This window comes from Cyrtonyx montezumae, unplaced genomic scaffold (genome assembly GCF_038088225.1).
Source record: "Cyrtonyx montezumae isolate F1298 unplaced genomic scaffold, pur_monq_1.0 scaffold_8, whole genome shotgun sequence".
Lineage (NCBI taxonomy): Eukaryota > Metazoa > Chordata > Aves > Galliformes > Odontophoridae > Cyrtonyx > Cyrtonyx montezumae.
The window spans coordinates 39,374,704-39,393,044 of NW_027072089.1; the positions used below are offsets into that span (position 1 = coordinate 39,374,704).

Genomic DNA, 18,341 nt, shown 5'->3' on the forward strand with positions numbered 1-18,341 from the left:
AGCATCTCTCCCATGAGGAGAGGCTGAGTGCTGGGCCCATTCAGCCTGGAGAAGGAAAGGCTTAAAGAGAGATCTTAATGTATATAAATACCTGCAAAGAGGACAGAGCCAGCTTCTTCTCAGTGTTCCCCAGCAGCTTTGGGTAGGAAAGTCAGAGAGAGAGCAGGGCCTGTTCAGCCTGGAGAAGTGGAGGTTCCAGGGGTATGTATATTCCATCAGTGTATGTAGATATCTGAAGGGGAGTGCAAAAGGGACAGAGCCAGACTCTTTTCTGTATTATCAGTGCCAGGACAAGAGGCAGTGTGCACAAACTGGAGCACAGGAGGCTCTCTCAGAGCACCAGGAGCACTTCTGTGCTGTGCAGGTGACGGAGCAGTGGCACAGGCTGCCCAGAGGCCGTGTGTGGGGTCTGCTCCTCACAGACCTTCAGCAGCCGCCTGGACGTGGGCCTGGGCCCCTGCTCTGGTGTCCCTGCTGCAGCGGGGTTGGGTCCAATGGACACACAGGGCCCTGCCAGCCTCAGCCATTCTGGGATTCTGTGATGTTGTGAATTGGAAGACTGCAATTGTAATTAAAAACTGATGAATAAGATGTCAAATAAACCAAACTTTTTCATTAGCTTTATTTTTTCTCTCACTGTGTGCATGTCTTGAAGAGTCATGGGCCATGAACTATGCCTCTCATTTCTTATTCCTCATCCCATTGTAATGGTAGCTGACATTATAATGTAGTTAGTGTTCTGTAAGTGCTCTGTAATCATTATAGATATCAAATACTGACACTAATGAGTCAGCAACATAATGAAATTACATCATAAAGATGTTGCATTTGATATTACCGGCCTCGGGACTTTTTCACAATGCTGGTGTAATTGTACCTGTTTTCAAGTGCTGAATTTCACTCACAAATTTACAAAGATTTTCTGTTCAGTAGGTCAATTTTTGGACATGTTCTGGATAAAACTGTATATCTCGACTCTCATAAAAGTGCAAATAACAATAATGTAATCTCATTGTATTGCTCTATCAAGAGATGTTAGTGTTCTGAAATGCTTCTGGATTCTTATGTATGGGATATACAATAATATGTGTCTATACACATTTACGTATTCATATGTAATTTTGTTTTTTTTTCATCCATATTTTAACAGAAGACTAATTGCAAAGATGAATCTGTGAATAGGATGTAAATTATTTGGTTTTTATTATTATTATTACTACTTGTTTTCTTTTGTAAGGATCATGCAATAGAGGAAGGAATTAGATTTTTGCATCGTTCTGTGAAATACTGCCTCTCTCTTAAGCATCTACGTTCAAGATCACATGACTGCTAAGCACATTTGGTACAGAACTCCTGTTCTGTATCCCTTATGTAACTGCAGCCTGCCCTTTTGGGACTAGAGCAGTTTCTTTGGGCTGGCCAGAGGTTTGTGGGTGAGAGTTCTGGCTACTATTTATGAAACACAAGTGTTTGTACACATACACAAAGAGATGTAGCAAGCAAAGCAAAAAAACCCCAAACAAATAAACAAAAAACCCATGTACCAATCAACTTCCCTGTCATATGAATATGGGTAGTTAAGGTTCTTTTTGTGTGTTCCTTGAGAGTAGACAAGGCTTGCTTTTTAGTGGGGTTTGCGCTTTTGCCAGTCTAGGCAAGCCTCTAACTTTACAACAATAAACTTATATCTGCCTTCTGGTATCCCTTGCTCAGTATTTGATCATATTTCTGTGTCCCCTTCCACCACTTTTCTTCGTCAGTGTGTTTGGACTTGTTCCATTACACAAACTCTCTCCCTGAGGACAAGTTAGGCAGCACCCTTTATATAACTGCCGTTGACTGAAAAATGTTGCTGACTTCCAGCATTACCCCTCTCCACCTCTCTCTGCTCTGAGTGCTAACATTCCTGCCAACAATGAATCAGATCTATCTGCATACTGAGCAGGAACTTAACTCTTGGGGCCAGCACATTACTTCTTGCTCCCAGATGTGCATCTCTCTCAGCAGTAGTGGGGCTCTGATGTCTCTCACAGATCCCACATTTCAAGCATGGCCAGTCAGCAGATGAAGCCATCAGCCTCTTACTCCTGGCAAATGAGGCTATTGGATGCAGGATGCTGAATATGAGCCCTCCATGTCCTGGCAGCAAAGAGGGTCAAGAGGATCCTGGGTTGTATTAAGAGTGACATAACCTGAGAGAAGTAATTATTTCCCTTTATTTGGCATTTGTTAGGTCATATCTAGAATACTACATCCAGTTTTGAGTCCCCCAATACAGGGAAGACATCAACAAAACACAGCAAGTTCAGTGGAGAACCACCAAGATGGCTGAGCCTGGAGCTCTTCCTCTGAGAGAAGAGGCTGCAATACTGAAGCTTGTTTGGCCTGAGATGAATCAACTTTGGACATAGCTAACAGCTGCCCCCCAATACTGACCTTCTGAGGTCATTTCTGACCTGAATTACCCTGTTATCTCGAGGCAATGGCACTGCTTTGCAAGCAAGATGATAGGCCACTAGCACGGATGACTACCTCAGAGCAGCCCATCTCACCCTACAGCTTCTCGTGCCCCGTAACCTCTTGGGATGTGTGGTATGTGGCCTGCTGTCTGTGTCGGGATTCCTGAAAATGGGGTGGGATATCTGAATAATGAGTAAAGATCTTTGAAGAAGTAACCATAGCACAGTGGTTTGCGTAACAACAGCTTCCTAACAACTTAATGATGTTAATCAGAATTGCTGAGGTGTCCAAATCATCGCATTGGATTCTGAGTATTTTTCTAGGAGTAGTTTAACGTGGTTGGGTTTCCTGACTGTGAGTGTGAACAAGCTAATGGAATCAAAGGGAGGAAAGTCAGAGGACAATCATTTGTATCTGAGGATGCAATTGCATGCTCTCCACCCTCTGCACTTCTCCAGGCTCAGTTACCAACCCTTTTCTTCTGCTTCCACTCCGTTGTAGGCTTCAACCCTAGATGTCTTAGAGGCTTATACCTCCTGGTCTTAGGTATCAGTGACCTAATCAAAATATAGATATATGTTGCAAGTCCAAACTAAGCAACGGCACATAAAAGATCCAAGTCATTTACGTATGAATAATTAACTGAATGATGGTATAACAAAGACATTTCATTATTAAAAGTACCAGACTTGTGCATTGGAATACATCAGCACTTTTAAACTGCTGAACATTTGGAATTTATTTGGCATCCATAATGTTGTATAGCTGTGTTTTGTTGTCTTATAGTTTACTTCTCACCTTTCCTTTTGTGAAGCTTTTGTTAAAACCCCAAACCTGTGACATCTCCAAGCCTGTAAAAAGACATATAAAGTAAAATTAAAAATCCTTGTGCTTAGTGCATGATAGGAATCTGAAAAGTGGATAGAAGATTATTCCCAGACGTTTCAATATTTAAGTGTTTTCTTTATGTGTGGTTTTGTGTGGTTACAAAAATTTAAAATACTGAGGATAGAAAGCTTGTATTACATAATTATGAAATAACTTGCCAGAAGTGAGAATTGGTACTGAGCTCTCTTAAGTTGCAAATGTGTCTGAGGTGGCTGCGTTTGCTTGTAGGAAGAGAGCAGACATCACAATATCTATGTTCTTCAGATATGTTCTTGTGTCACTGTTAAATGGTCCTCATCTTTTCTCTGTAGGAATAGCTAGTGCTTTCTTACACTGAGGGCACCTAAATTCACATGAAATGTTGTAAGGATCACAGAACCATGTATTCAGTGTATTGCAACCTAAACTATGATTGCTACCTGGTTGTTTTAAACATTAGTTTGTCCTGGAAATAATTTTTGCAGCCTTTTCATTCTGTTCTTATTTATTTAATTCATCCTGCACAAGTGAGCTCAAGTACAAAGTAGAGCTAATCTGGGTGACTTATTTGAATACACTGGTACTGGTATTGTTTAGAATTAAATTGTGTCTATAAACACGATCCTTCTAATAGTACTGAGGCTGTATCCTTTGCTAGATGCTCTTTGGGTGAATCAGTGCTCATCTGTGCCTCAGACTTGTATTATGTCCATTGGGGATAATAAGACCTGTGATAAATGACAAAATTATTGTGTATTTTAATGAACAGGTTGGCACAGGTGATTTCTGGACAGGAAGGTAAACCATAGAATATTCGTTGCTGCTAAGATGAAGTCAATACCTATAGAGTCATTATGATGTTAGCAATTCAAACATAAACAGTTCACATCAGTTTTGCTCTGTATCTCTGAATGGAGGTGGCTGTATCCCACAGTATGGTGCAATCTGAAGTAATATCATTTGTCTGCTAGCTTGAAGACCAATTTGAACTGAACTATCTCCCTGCAATAAATGCAGCTACATGTCTTCAGCTTAGTTTTTTTCCTGACTCTGAAGTTTGTGTAGACATGCTTTATATTTTTCTTTTTGTTTCAAACTCTATTCTTGTGTTACTTCTGTAGTGTAGTGCTAGAGAGGGCCAGGAAGCTGAGTGAAGATACAGCTTTCCACTCTGATTAATGGTTAGCTCACTCCCTCCTTCTCTTTTCCATTTTCTCTGCAAGGCTATAGCAGGATTTTGTTTTGGAAATAGTCAGTTCTGGAGGTGTTGTGTGCCATTATGTGTTTTTCCCCGTTCTTCGGCCCTCTCCCAACCTGGACATCTGGATCTTTGAAAGTTCACAGTCTCCAGGTTGTTTCAGTTTCACAGGAACTGAAACAGACTCAATGCTAATGAGGTATGATCGAACAGATAACAAGGCCTCAGACCCTTCTGCCAAGTGTGGTGAGGTGTGGATGTGACCAGCTGGCAGCAGCTGGAGATGCTGCTAAGCTGTGTGGATGACAGCCAGAAAGTAAAGCTTGTCTTGTGTTCAGCAGTGCAGACCTTGGTCATGGAGGCTGCTTTTGACTCCCTGATGAGCTGGCTCTGCTCTTCCTTTCTGGATAAGTTATCTCCTGTTTGCCCATCTCTTCTCTCTTCTGTGTTACCAATCTTTGCTTCTGCTCATTGTCTTTTCTCTTATATTTCTTGCTTACTTTTCTCCCTCTACCCTTACATTTCCTACTGTTTCAGCCTTCATTCCCTCACCTGACCCCCTGAACACCTCAGTCTCAATGATGTGCTGGGCAGAGGTCAGCCTGCAGGAGCTCAGTGAGAGCACAGCTTACATGTGTCACACACATATGTGTGTGTCTGTGTGCATTGCTGTCTGTGCATCCTGCCTGCAGTCCACACTGTCCTCACTTCTAGCTCTGACAGAAGCCATTCCTAATAGGGAAAGCAGATGGCTTTCAAGAAGACATCAGCTATTTTAAAATACACAAGAAGTATTTTTGAGCCTGGGAGTAAGATGGAGCTGGATAATGCCACTTTTCCTGTTCTCCTTCTTCTGTCATTTCCTCCCAGTTATTGCAGATTTCTATTTGTGATGATTAGTAAAGCTTTCTGGTAACTCCAAGCCCTTCTTCTTGATAGAAGCAAAAGGACAACCAGGACCCCTTATCTAGTGCAGGAAGGGATTGCTGGGGAGTGCTTAGCACTTGCATCACCATTGCACTTAAACACCTGCAACAGTCTTGTCCTCCACTGTGGTCTTTTAATGTAAGTGTGTGCCATGAAAATGACAGAGCTGTGCAATAGCAAATTGCAGTACCTTTTTCACATAAAGTTCTGGTGCACTCTCATGTTAATGTTCATTCATTATAATAAGGATGATTTACCAAGTAATTTGCTTTTCTGAGACGTTGCCAACATTAAACTCCTGAGGATTTAATGACCTTTGAGGTCAGTAGCTCCTTTGGAGCTGAGTGTTAAACTGTATAGCAGATTTTATTTGTTAAGTAACTGGAGTATGTTTTTTCCATGTGCATTTCCTTTCATCTGACTAGAAAAAATTACAGAAAGAGGGAAGAGCAACTTTCCATTCTTCTTCACATCTCCTTAATGCTTTTCCCCTTCCCAGAGGACTGTGGTTCATCTGCAGACAGAAGGAGGATTTTGTGAGGATTTTTGGAATGTCTCTAGGTGATAGAACCTGGCTGTAATCCTCACTTTTTTTTTTTAACGAATAAAGACTAATTTGATTTTTTGTTTACTTGACTTCGGAAATCATCACAGTCAACAAACATTTGACTGTGTCTTTTCCAAAATATATCTATGTAAGAGCAAGCAAATAGTTCCAAATAAATGAGGCTATTTTTCCTAGTTTCCTCTTGGGAAGAAGCAGTGGTTCTGGAAAGCCAGGGCAAACGTTGGAATTAAAAGCCTCACTTTGCTGCTGTTATTTAGTGAGGATTTTATGATGTTATTCATGGCTTTGAAGGGCTGAGGTGAGGAGAATGAGAAGGCCAAAGCAGAAGGATAGGGAGCTGAGGTGTCTTATCTCAGCATGTTTGAATTAGCTTTGTTAGCTGGTCAATAAGTCGTCACATACCTCAAGTAGTCTTTGAATAACAGCTGTAGTAAGAAAACAAGTGCCTCATTAGTGCTAATGAATACTTCAATTTTTCCCCTGTTTTCTTAGGATTTCCTCCATTCTCATGTGAATTAATCACTACCTGACTATTCTATTAGCATAAAGATTTTATGGCTTGTATCACTGTTATTTCTGGTGTTAATATGGTCTAAGTGCATGGATGGTTCAGACTGGGCTGCTCATATGCTATCAAAAAATCAATCCGTTGTAATAATCAGTGTTTGAATGATACAGTATAAAAGTCTGCATGTGGAGCTGCAGATACATACATAACAGTGAGAACTTCAGTTTAACCCATAATTTTGCAAATGTAATGTTTTTAAGAATTTTAATATATATTTTGACCAAAAAAAAAAAAAAAGCTGCTGCTGTTATAATTCTCTCATGTTTTAAATAATATGGTTGGAAGCAGCAGAGAAAAATGATAGGCATAACTGACACTTCTTTATATATTTTTAGAAACATGTCAGTGATGTACACTTCATTAAACTGCACATTTTATTCCCAGCAGAAAGTTATTCTGCCCTGTCTGACTGCTACCTGATAGGTATTTGCCCTTTTGCATTCACAACATGTAGCTGTGTTCTAATAATTTTACAAGCATGTTACTCTTACACTCTCTGATAAAGAAAACACAGATTTAAAAATAACTTACTACACATTCTGTTTTGCCCAGGAAAGAATTAAAATATATCCTTTGTATGCAGATAGAAAAAGGAAACGTGGTAAAGTCCTTTGTAGTCTCAAGAGATTGGAACTATTGGATGAAAAATCATCGTCTGTGCACTTAAAAATGGAGTCATGCTGCATGAATCTTTTGTCCTGCTTGCACTTATGCCCTGAAAGCTCTTTGACAGCCCAGATGTGTGGGTTAAATGTGTGTGCTAAGGCTTGGAAAGTGGGGATACTGAGACGGGATAGGAATACTGCCAGACCTCTGTCAGCTAAAAGGTGCCTAAGTTTATGATAAGTGTCCAGGCTTCTTTGAAAACTAATGAATTTAAACAGGTGCTTCCAGAGTGTGGGCTCACCCTGAGTGTAGTTGGCTTAGACAGGTAGAAAAATGAGCTATAGAGAGAACATACAACTAGCTGTTAGTTAAACCGATGTGAAATGAAAACCTCTCCATCATCAACTTCTCTGCATGTGGATGCCTTCCACAAGTCACGGTCTAATGACTCAGTCTCATTGCCCTCACACTATGTTTAGCAAAAGTGGTAATAGATACATGTGAAATTTTTAGGGAGTCTCAGGTGTCATGCTAACTGCATACTCCGTGTATGATCTTTCAAAGTCCATGGTTTTCTGAAAAAAATATATGTTCACCCCAATGACTACTAACTTCCTCCACTGCAGAACGTGCTTGAGAACTTGGCAGTGAGTAGCAATGTCATAGAATCACAGAACTGTTTGGTTTGGAAGGGACCATAAAACCTACCCAGTTCTAACCCCCTGCTATGGATGGAGCCGCCTCCGACCAGCAGAGCTGCCCAGGGCTGTATTCAACCTGGCCTTGAGTGCCTCCAGAGACAAGGCACCCACAGCTTCTCTGGGCAGCTGTGCCATTGCCTCACTGCCTCACTAATCCTCCTCTCTTTCAGCTTAAAGCCGTTCCCCCTTTCCTATCACTATCTGTCCACATAAAAAGTTGTTCCCCTTCCTGTTAATAAGCTTCCCAATCATCAAGTAAAATCCATTAAAAATACATTAGAAATGCAGAGTCTTATGGGATAGCTTGTAAAATGATGATGAATTTAAAAGTAAAACATGACTTCAGCCCAAACCTTTCTTGTTTGTACATAGTGATACCAGCAAGAGAAATGTAAACCAGGTCAGTGCTTTCAAATTAAATTAAAGCTGTAAGACTGGTCATCAGAATAAAGGACATTTGCACCTGTCACACCCAGAATTATTTTTCTTAGATGCTGAATGCTATGCAGTGATGGAAAAAATATGTATCATTCAGTGCTTTGTTTTACATCTTTGCTTTTTTCCTCACAGTACAGTGCTGTGGATACAAATCCCTTGTCAGTGTACATTATGCAGCCCATCTGGAACAAAATTATTAAGGTAAGAGTCTTACTAGACAGAAATATCATAAAATAAATTCTTCCGTTATTGTAAGTACAAGAAGTATTTTCATTTAAAAATACTTATTGATCAGTAAAGCTGATATTAGGACATCTATATGAAAGAATGCTCATTACTGGATATATAGCTATATTTAGGATTAATATGTTTGGAGTTAGAGGTACTTATTTAGAAAAGCAAGGATTGTATTTTTTTTTCCTTACCATTACACAAAAAACATCAGTTTCTGCTACATCTTTCATTAAACAGCTTTGCAGACATTATAGGATGTAACTAGTACACATTATTTTTGTTCAGCATATGCCACCTAACAACAGCATGACTGAACCTCTGCTACACAAGTGATTTTATGCAAGTGCTGTCTCATTTTCTCCCCTGGGTACTTGCTCCAGGGAGCCAGACATTTCTCTAAGAAGCTGAAAACGAGAGCAGTTACCATGATCACCGTAACGATTGGGAGATGGCATCTCTTGAATGCATTATGATCTGCAGTTCTTGAATATAAAGCTGCTCACAATTAGTTTTGCTGTTGTTGGCAAAAGCGAAGGCTGGTTCTCAATAATCGTAAACTTTATTGATCTTCAAGGAAGCAAAGACTGCTGCATCTGTCTCTGAAATGGAAATCTTTGGATTGGAGTAGACTTGAAAGGAAATGTATATGCAAGTAAAATGATTGCGTGTGGTCAGAATCTGCCAAATTTGGGTTTTATAATCCAGCTGTTGCTTATGCTTGATACAGCAGAAAATTGTAATCTCTTGCTCATTACCTCAATACAATTTCATAAAACAGTTTATATATCCTGACTTTAGAATTAAAAAATAATTGGAGCTGATATGAGAGGAAAGCAAATCCAAGACGGGAAACTGAATTCAGTGATTCATCTGTGAGAGATTTGTTTCCATTTCCATCATAATGTGAGGCAGAAAGACACTATCCCCAGTCCAGAGTTCCATGCAGGAATGAGCAGCGGATTTGCTGCGTGCCTGTACTTGTGCTTTGGGAGACCCACAGATATTCCACTGCTGTCAGACTAGTAGTTCAGTGGGTAGGGATAGTGATAGGAGGATGGTTGGACTAGATGATCTTGTAGGCCCTTTCGAACCCAATGAACCTATGAACCTATGAAAGGAGAGTGTTACAGAGACAAAACTCCTTTGGTGTTGAGTTCTGGCAGCTGCAGAGTTTTGGAATGATAGAATCACAGAATGGCTTGGATTGGGAGGGACCTCAAAGATCATCCAGTTCCAACTCTCCTACCATGGGAGTTTTCCTCGAAGGAAGGCAGTGCTCTGCTTGTTGTACCCACTGAGCATGGGGCAATAGGTCCTTTGAAAAGTTTTATCTCTTCAGATATCTTAAACCTCCTTGTATGCTAGCTGAGCATGATTTTGTTCAGAATAGAAACCAAAGCATAGCACAGGGCTGAAAGTGGGAAGTAGGGCTGTAGAGTTGCTGCCTGTAGCAGCTTTTCTACCGCACACAAAACAACAGTAAGACCTGTGTGAAAATATAGATTAACAATTAACTTTTTCTACATTATTTAAAAGTATTCTGATTGTGCATCTGTAGACATTTCTTCTTAATTATTTAATCAATTGCATGATTCTTAGCTTTAATTAAGATTTGTGTTTTATAATAAATAACAATTACACACTATCTGGCAGATAATAGGCATCATTACTTGGCTACTGCACTCTTCTTCCTGCATTTATATTCATGAGGAGTCATATTTGTATGGGGCAATAAAAGGAGGAAGTCCCACTAGCATACACAGGTGTATGCCATCTCCACTGAAGTCAATTAACCACTGCCCCAGGTCCCCTTATGAACTTCAATTTTATCATTAGAACTGCGCAGGAGTAGAATTCTAGTGGTCACAAGTGAACTACTTAAGGAATATTTCAAGTTTGAACAGAGTCTTATACAAATACAGGTACTTCATAATTCATTATCCAAATAGGCAGTTGATTATATTAAAATATTTGTTGTTTGTATTCAGGCTTTTAGCGTGAATGACTGTAGGCTTGTTAAAACAGGTGTCAGTATTTGTAGAAGTAGGTTTCTTAAAGGTTGAAGCATGCAATGATTTTGCAGGAGAACAGATGCAGTTCTTCCCAGTGGAGTCTCCAATTGCATTAATCAAGCAGTGCATGGATGTGTTAGCTTTCTGCTGTCTGTTAATTAGACAGTAAAGATTCAAAGGTGTCCTTAATTGGGATACTATGATGCTAGTAAAGTCAGGCTTTGTTTTTCCAGTGTGTTTGAGAAGTTATTTTTTAGCACCCTGTAATTTATGATTTATGAAATAGGGCAATAGTAGTGTAACGCTTAATGAAAGAATAAGGGACAATGAATACAACAGAAGAGATTTTGCAACTGGAATACTTGCCAAATACGTGGACAATTTAGGTCAGTAAAGGATCAGAACAGTGACTTTAACTAGGTAAGAGGCTCTTTTCCTGAGAAAGAACAACTCCTGTAACTGGTTTTCGTTGCACGTCTGCTAGCTAAAGGGATTGCACCTGTAACAGCACACAATCCCTAAAATATAGGTTAGCAAGAAAGTGGGTTAAAGTAATGTCTTCATGTTTGTACTGTGTAAGCATAAATTATTTCCCATAATAACTTCATAATGGCATTGAGGCTATTTAGAATAATGAACCTGATTAGAAAGCAGAAATCTATGGTGTCTCACTTTATTTAAGTCAACAACTTCCATGAATCATACAGGAGAAATCAGTCATTTTAGAACAGTGCACGGTACGATATCTATATATCCATGTAAATGATTTGTACACAGGTTGCCTTAAAGCACTGGCTTGACCTATTTTAGGGTAAAAGAGACCAGTCCAGAATTTCTTATTCAGCAACTGTCCTTATATCCTCTAAGATCACAAGCAACAGATGAATCCCTTAATGGGAGATTTGTACCAAACCTCCATCTTCCTAAGTTTCAATAGGATGAGAGAAAATGACCTTAAGTTGCACCAGGGGAGGTTCAAGTTGGATATTAGGAAAAATTTCTTCTCACAAGGAGCAGTGAGGCAGTGGCACAGGCTGCCCAGGGAGGTGGTGGAGTCACCATCCCTGGAGATGTTCAAGAAACATGGAGATGTGGCACTGAGGGACGTGATCAGTGGGCACAGACTGATGGTTGGACTAGAGGATCCTAGAGGACTTTCCCAACCTTATTTGCTTGATGATTCTGCATGCTTGGGTACCAAAAGTAGGAGATGCGTGCAGCTGCTTTACTAAGATGGGCCTGTGCAGTGAGATTGTCCTCAACAGTTCTCTGAAAGGAACTTCAGTAAATATTTGCTGCCAATTGTTCTTAGCAATTCAGAACTGAGATTTTGAAAACTCCAAATGATATACGCATGCATATGTGTGGTAGTTGCATGCATTACATTGTGTACTTCAATTACTGTAAGATCTGACATATGGTACTTTAAAATCAGTGATAAAATCCTAGTCATAAAGAATGCGGCTATCAGATTTTTTTCCATTGTTATTAAATAAAGCATTGAAGATACATAGCTGAAAAGTATTCAGAAATTTTCATCTGAGTTTTGAGAGTTTACAGTGTACCTTGTCAGTAGTATTGATTATCTGGAATATTATTCCTTGGTTGAACTGTTCCAGCACAGAGATGATCTAATCACGGTGATTAGATCTGTCCATTGTTTTTATTTTATACCCAATTTCCAGGATAGCAGAAAAGTAACGTGTATAAACTACTATTTATTCATCCATCTGTTCATTTACCTACTCCAAACCAATCTACTACATCTTTTTACATTTATACTTCTTCTAATAAGTTATGGTGTTGTAGTACATCTTTACATACATTTCCAGTCCTAAAAACTGTCCACAGAGTTTGAATATAAGCCTCCAGTGTTTCTGTGACTTGCATATATTGATATGGTGTTTGAGTAACAGCAGTGGCTGCTGTTCACACAATATTTGTGCAAAAATATTCTGCCTAAAAGTAATGCAGAAAGTTGTATGTATAGCTTCAGAAAATGTTCTGGGGCAAACGGGCAACTTGGAAAGAGTGTTACCAAAGAGTGTCCCTATAACAGTGTAAGGAATACCTTAAAGCCACAGGAGATGAAAAGCTGAGGACGGTTAATGGGACAAGGAGTTATCGGCTTATGAGGAGCCAGAGTCCTTTTCAGCACTCCACAAAGTAAAATGAATTAATGTAGAGCTTATAATTTAAAGCTAAAAATGGAGACCCTGCAGAAAGTTACTGTCTGGAGAAGTAGGGAGCTATTTGCAGTACAGAGCTCTTCCAGATCTCAAAAGCATCCGATTCTGGTGCTATTCTGAGTTGGGAATTATTAACATGCTATAGCAGAAGAGATTTCCTTGCTGCAGCTGGGAGTAGAAACCCTGTCACATCAGTGCTGAATTGCCACACTGGGGTGCTGCAGTCCTCTTTTGTTTATGCTGTACAGAGCAATGAGGAGCTTTCCCTTGTGTTGGGGAAAATAAGGAGAGCATGTAATTGAGAAAATACATTTTTATGTTAAGCTTTTACTGCAATCCCAAAGATTAGACAAAACGATGACATGTAGAGATAAACTGTAAATTCAAAATGGAAAAACATGCACAAATCTAAACATCACTGATGCTGTATCAGCCTTCTCCTTTCTTGAAGGAAATACAAAACATTTCATCAAAATAGGACTTCTAATTTGAAACCTGATTTCTTGGATTTTTTTTTCTCTTTTACAGATAGTGCCTTTATGGATTGCTCCAAACCTGCTAACATTCTCTGGATTTGTCATGATTTTAGTTAATTACTTTCTAATAGCTTTTTATGACTGGGACTACACTGCCTCAGGTAAATATCCTCATATTGTATTTTTTTTTCAGAACTACAGAGCTGCTTATATCACACTTCTGAATGATACCTGAATCTCCCTCTCATTCCCTTAACGTACACCTGTAGAAGGGTCTGACCTCACATGACATTATACATTTAAATCATTTTATTGGAAAAACCTTAATTTCATCGCTAAGTATGAGTTTTCACATGTGCTGTTTGAACTCCATGGTAATGTCATTCTATTTAAAGTGCATGCTGAGATTTTAATGAGCACTCAAAGAACACCCTAACGTTCTTCATAAAGTTTTCATTGGTTTCATGTTTCCTAATTACTGAATCTGTGCCATGAATGTGTTATTTCCCCTTTCATTATTCCATCCTTCCACCATTCTAGACAAAAAGTAATTTCTAAACAAACAGATCCCCAAATCCTCTCATTCTCAGTCCAAATCTGTGTTTCTTCCTTATGAGAGATCAAGTCAAAAGCTCTTTGAAGCTGCTCTCTCCTGAGTGTAGGCAATGTTCAGTTCTGGACTTCTCAGACCAGTTGTTGAAAAAAGATCCTACAGCCAGTAGCAAGCATCTCCCAGGTGACTGATACATAAAAATAACTGCTTTTCTTTAAGCTAGAAAGACTGGAGAAAGTTTAGCACTTTATGTTCTGACATAACTGCATTTGATTTATTAATTACTTTTAATTTCTTATTCCTGTAGTTGGATTTAGGAGCTACTCTTTGGTTAAAATATTTGTGACAAACTTAGTTGTGCATGTAGGTTGCAGGCCTGCTCTTAGCCTCACAAGGGAACAGCATCCATCAGTTCTGAATTGATGGAAAACGTTCATGCAATCCAGTGAATCTTTTGAGTATCATATATCAATTCCATGCACAGGATCAGAAATAAAAGGCTTAATTTCCTGGACAGCTGCCTTCCATTCTACAGTTTGAAAATGCGCAGCCACCAGGAAGTGCCACCTTTCCTGCCGGCAAGGCGCTGAGGGGTAGGTGGTCGGGAGCCCTGCCCCAAGTGCCAGCTTCCCCTGCACCCCTGGTTGCATGCCACCCAAATCAAGTTCTTTGATACTGGGGGCTTCTCAGTGGCAGCTCATTCATATGTATCTGTCTGTCTTAGTGGAGTGCTTTGATGTTAACCACTGCCACACTGCCCAATTTGTTTCAGGTACCAGTCCAGGACGTGTTCCAACCTGGGTGTGGCTGTTCAGTGCTTTTACCACCTTCTGTGCTTATGCCTTAGGTAAAGTACAATGAAATGATTTACACTTCATAATTTTACCTACTAGCTCACTAGCATTGGTTCCAAAATAATCATGATGGATGAACTGTTGATTTCCCTCCAAAATTGTTCCGAGTTGAAACAAAAGAAAGAAAAAAGTAAGGTTTAAAAAATACTTCTCACGTCAATTTTTAAGGATACTTCTGTGCTCCTGTGCGCGTAGCCCTTCTCTCTCTTCCAAGTGTAGGCACAACATAAAAAAGATCATTGCACAGCAGCAGTCATTGCTGTTGGGTTTCATAAAAACCTTTTGGCACACAGCAGTGATGTTCTGAAAAAGCACCTGACACTTGCATTTTCAGAGATCGCTTTCAAAGTCAGGGAAAATAAAGGACAAAGCAGAGAAAGGAAAGTTAATGTAGTATTTCAACCGGTGAGGCGCTTCAGTGCATATGGTCTGTGTCAGCAGAGAGGGTGTGGGGACCATCCTGAGGCTCAGATGGAGATGATGGTTTTCTTTAATAGCCATTTAACATCATTTTTGGTTTTATATTCTTTTTTCTTTTCCCAGCGTGCCAAGGTAGTATGTCTAGGTCCAGTACACTTTGCTGTGTAGTTGTGTGAGCAAAGAGAGTTCAGGCATAAATATAAACTGGTGCAGGTATCAGAGCGACATCCATACCAGATGGATGCTTTCTCTTGCAAAGCTAACTCATTTCAAAATAGAACTCTGTACAACAGAGCTCATTTTGGGGGGACTTCAGCTGTTATATTTACATGAACTGCAATGCATCATGTAAGAATAGCATCTCTTTCAGAGCTGGTTCTTGTAAGGCCCCACGTTGTGCAGCATAGTCCTGTAGTGCCATACTCCAGATACCTGGGCTGGGTATCAGTGTGCTCCATGCATTCTGAGCACTTTTAGTGTCAGACTCATGCACGTGGAGCCATCTTCATTAACCATGGTGTGTTCCCTTGTACAGACATATCCCTCTGCACTTCGAGTACCTTAGCAATTTATATTCAAGTTAGAGTTTGTGCCAAAATCACTTCCTGCAGAATTTCATTTTTGATTGTACCATAAGTATCACTGGGACAGCCACTACTCGATTACTAGTCCAACCTCCAAAACAGTTCCCCTTAATCACTATCAGAAACAGCAGCTTCTTTTGTGCCAATTATTTGCTTTGTAACTGTGAGAAAGTTAATGAAGTAGCTATTGTTTCATAAGTAGGAATTTCATGTTGAAGCTCTTATTGTATGACACCTCAAAAAGCTCTTTGGAAACAGCTTTGGAGGTTCTTGCCAGTGTGGCCTACAGTTCCTAATACTTGGAAGACAGGGAATATGATGCTGACACTGAAAGCTGTAATGAACTGATGTATACGTAGACTTTCATGTCTGCTGTCCAAGCCACTACATGAAATATATAGTCTCAGATTTAATTCTCCATGGCCCAAGTTCTCCCTTTGGGAGACTGCAGAGAGCTGTAATAACTAACCAAATATGCAACTTAAATCTCTCTCAGCTTCTTTTTAATGACACAGTTACTCTCTCCAAATTTCCTAACATGCTGCTCTTTTTTTTCCCCCTCTTTGTTAAGGTGGTTTGGTTTATTTTCCCTTCCTGTAAAATAGTCTGTTCTTCATTATTATTTTGAATTCCACTATTTAAAAGTTTCATAAACTGTAACAAAACTGAAGACTTGTGAACCTGTGTGAGCAATAATATAAGAATTTTAAGGCAATGGAAATGTGATGCTATACACATCCACTACACCACATGGTTATTGCCACGTATGATTTCAAACTAACACATAAAACAGAAAATGGTTTCAGTATCATGAAAAGCTAGTAAAATTGAAGGAGAAAAAAATAGATAAAGGTTCTGTGAAAGTCCAGTCATGGGCACAGAAACCAAAAAAAGAATCTGCTTACCTTCAGAAGGCCTCAGATAGGCAGAGATCTCCAGCAAGATAATCTCACCTCCACAGCCACCCCTTAAATGAGGTCTGGGAAGGGGCTGATCCTGGCTCCACCCTTTCCAGTCATTCAGGCACATTGCATGCACCTGAGCTCCCATGGGTTGGCCCTACATTCCCACCAGCTGCTCAATCACTGGGTCAGGCTGTGATTGAGCATTGCTGCTGCAACAGACATAGACCAATCTTTTATCATCCTTTTTTTTTTTTTTTTTTTAAGAGCTCACACTAAAACTGAGATTTCTCTAATCTGGGATAGATGTTCCTAAAACACGAAAGGCCATACAATGCTTAGAAATGTTTAGATACGTGATTGCTAGCTAGGTTTCAGAAGCACTGTTTAATGGGCTAAAGAATTTCTGCACTTCTAACACATCATTCAGGTAACCTCAGGCTTATATGCAAGGTTTTCTTTCTGCACACTTCAGTAAGATGCTGCTAACTCAATAGTAATGTTACTGGAGAGAGAATGTGGCTTGAGAAGCGAGCACTGTGAGATCTTTAGTTTTTAGAGCTGTGAGAACCACCTCAAGAGGTTTGTATTTGAGTTGAGAATATCTCACAGCTGTGTAGGTATGACAATAGGGAGATAGTCTAAGATCTGTGACAAAATGAAATTCCATGTTTTTCTGGTTTAGATCCCTGAAGTATATTTACATTAAACAAAACCCAGAGTGCTGCCAAATAATCCAGAGAAGTTGCATATGATCTGTAGCAGCTGTGGAGTTTTGGTCTTGCTCTGCAGAATTGTCTCTTTGGTCAGCTCTGGGTTAATAATGCCATCAACAGCCAATGATTGTTGGCCACGGTACCTTCCAAGTAAAATAATAATAAAAAATACATTCCCCATGCTATTACACTAAGTAATTGTTATGATTTTTTCTGTATACTCTTTCTGAAGAGATTCATTCTGCATATTAGCACTGAACTATGTTGAAGAAATTACTTGTAAAATCCTCACCAGCATGGCTTCAGAGCAGAGTCTGAGGGCAGGATCTGACAATAAAGCTAAAGCCCTCCACAGAGCCAACTCGGTTCAGTGACCCAGACCTAGAAGAAAACTCAAGGTCTGGCTGTGTTTCTGCCAGCTGAGCAAGCTGCGCGTCCTCCCCTTCTCAGCAGAAGGAAAATCTCACAGTGGCTCAGGCCACACTGTTATACCCTATTGCAGAGTGAGTGCCATTACAGCACTTGAGCACCCTCCAAGCAGCAGCTCCTCACAGGGAGCAGAAGGGCAGTGCTGAGCTCTGCTCTCTGCGATAGCAACAAGACCTGAGGGAACAGCATGGAGCTGTGTCAGGGGAGTGTCCAGCTGGGTGTTAGGAAAAGGTTCTTACCAGAAGGCAGTGGGCACAGCCCCAGGTGCTGGAGTTCAAGGAGCTGATGTAAGGCAGACCTGTATGGAGCCAAGGATTGGACTCAATGATCCTTGTGGGTCCCTTCTAATTGGGGATATTCAGTGATTCTATGAAATGTTTTAGTGACTCTACTCACACTCTCCATGAGATCTCTGAATGCCCACAGCAGCAAAATATGGGCGTGAAGCCATGTGGGCACATTTATGCACTTCCCCTGAGAAACTGGCAGCATAGACTGACATGGAGGAGTGTTAAGGCCATCGGAGACAAATATTTCTGAATGTTTCTAAAGGCTGTAAGATGGTTGGCTTTTAACAGAACTGAGGTAAGAATGACATTACCTAAGAACTGAAGAAAATATTTTAGGAGCAGTCCCAAT

The 18,341-nt window shown here is 40.0% G+C and overlaps 1 protein-coding gene across 1 annotated transcript in view; it reads left to right on the plus strand.

Moving 5' to 3' along the window:
• Positions 1-4,713: 4,713 nt before the first annotated feature.
• The window catches only part of LOC136058869 (ethanolaminephosphotransferase 1-like), a 35,222-nt gene continuing 21,594 nt past the window's right edge, over positions 4,714-18,341 (plus strand). The window contains exons 1-4 of the mRNA XM_065752654.1: positions 4,714-4,776; positions 8,466-8,534; positions 13,297-13,405; positions 14,570-14,644. Of these exons, the coding sequence (XP_065608726.1) occupies positions 4,714-4,776; positions 8,466-8,534; positions 13,297-13,405; positions 14,570-14,644 (316 nt within the window). The remainder of the gene's footprint in view (positions 4,777-8,465; positions 8,535-13,296; positions 13,406-14,569; positions 14,645-18,341) is intronic.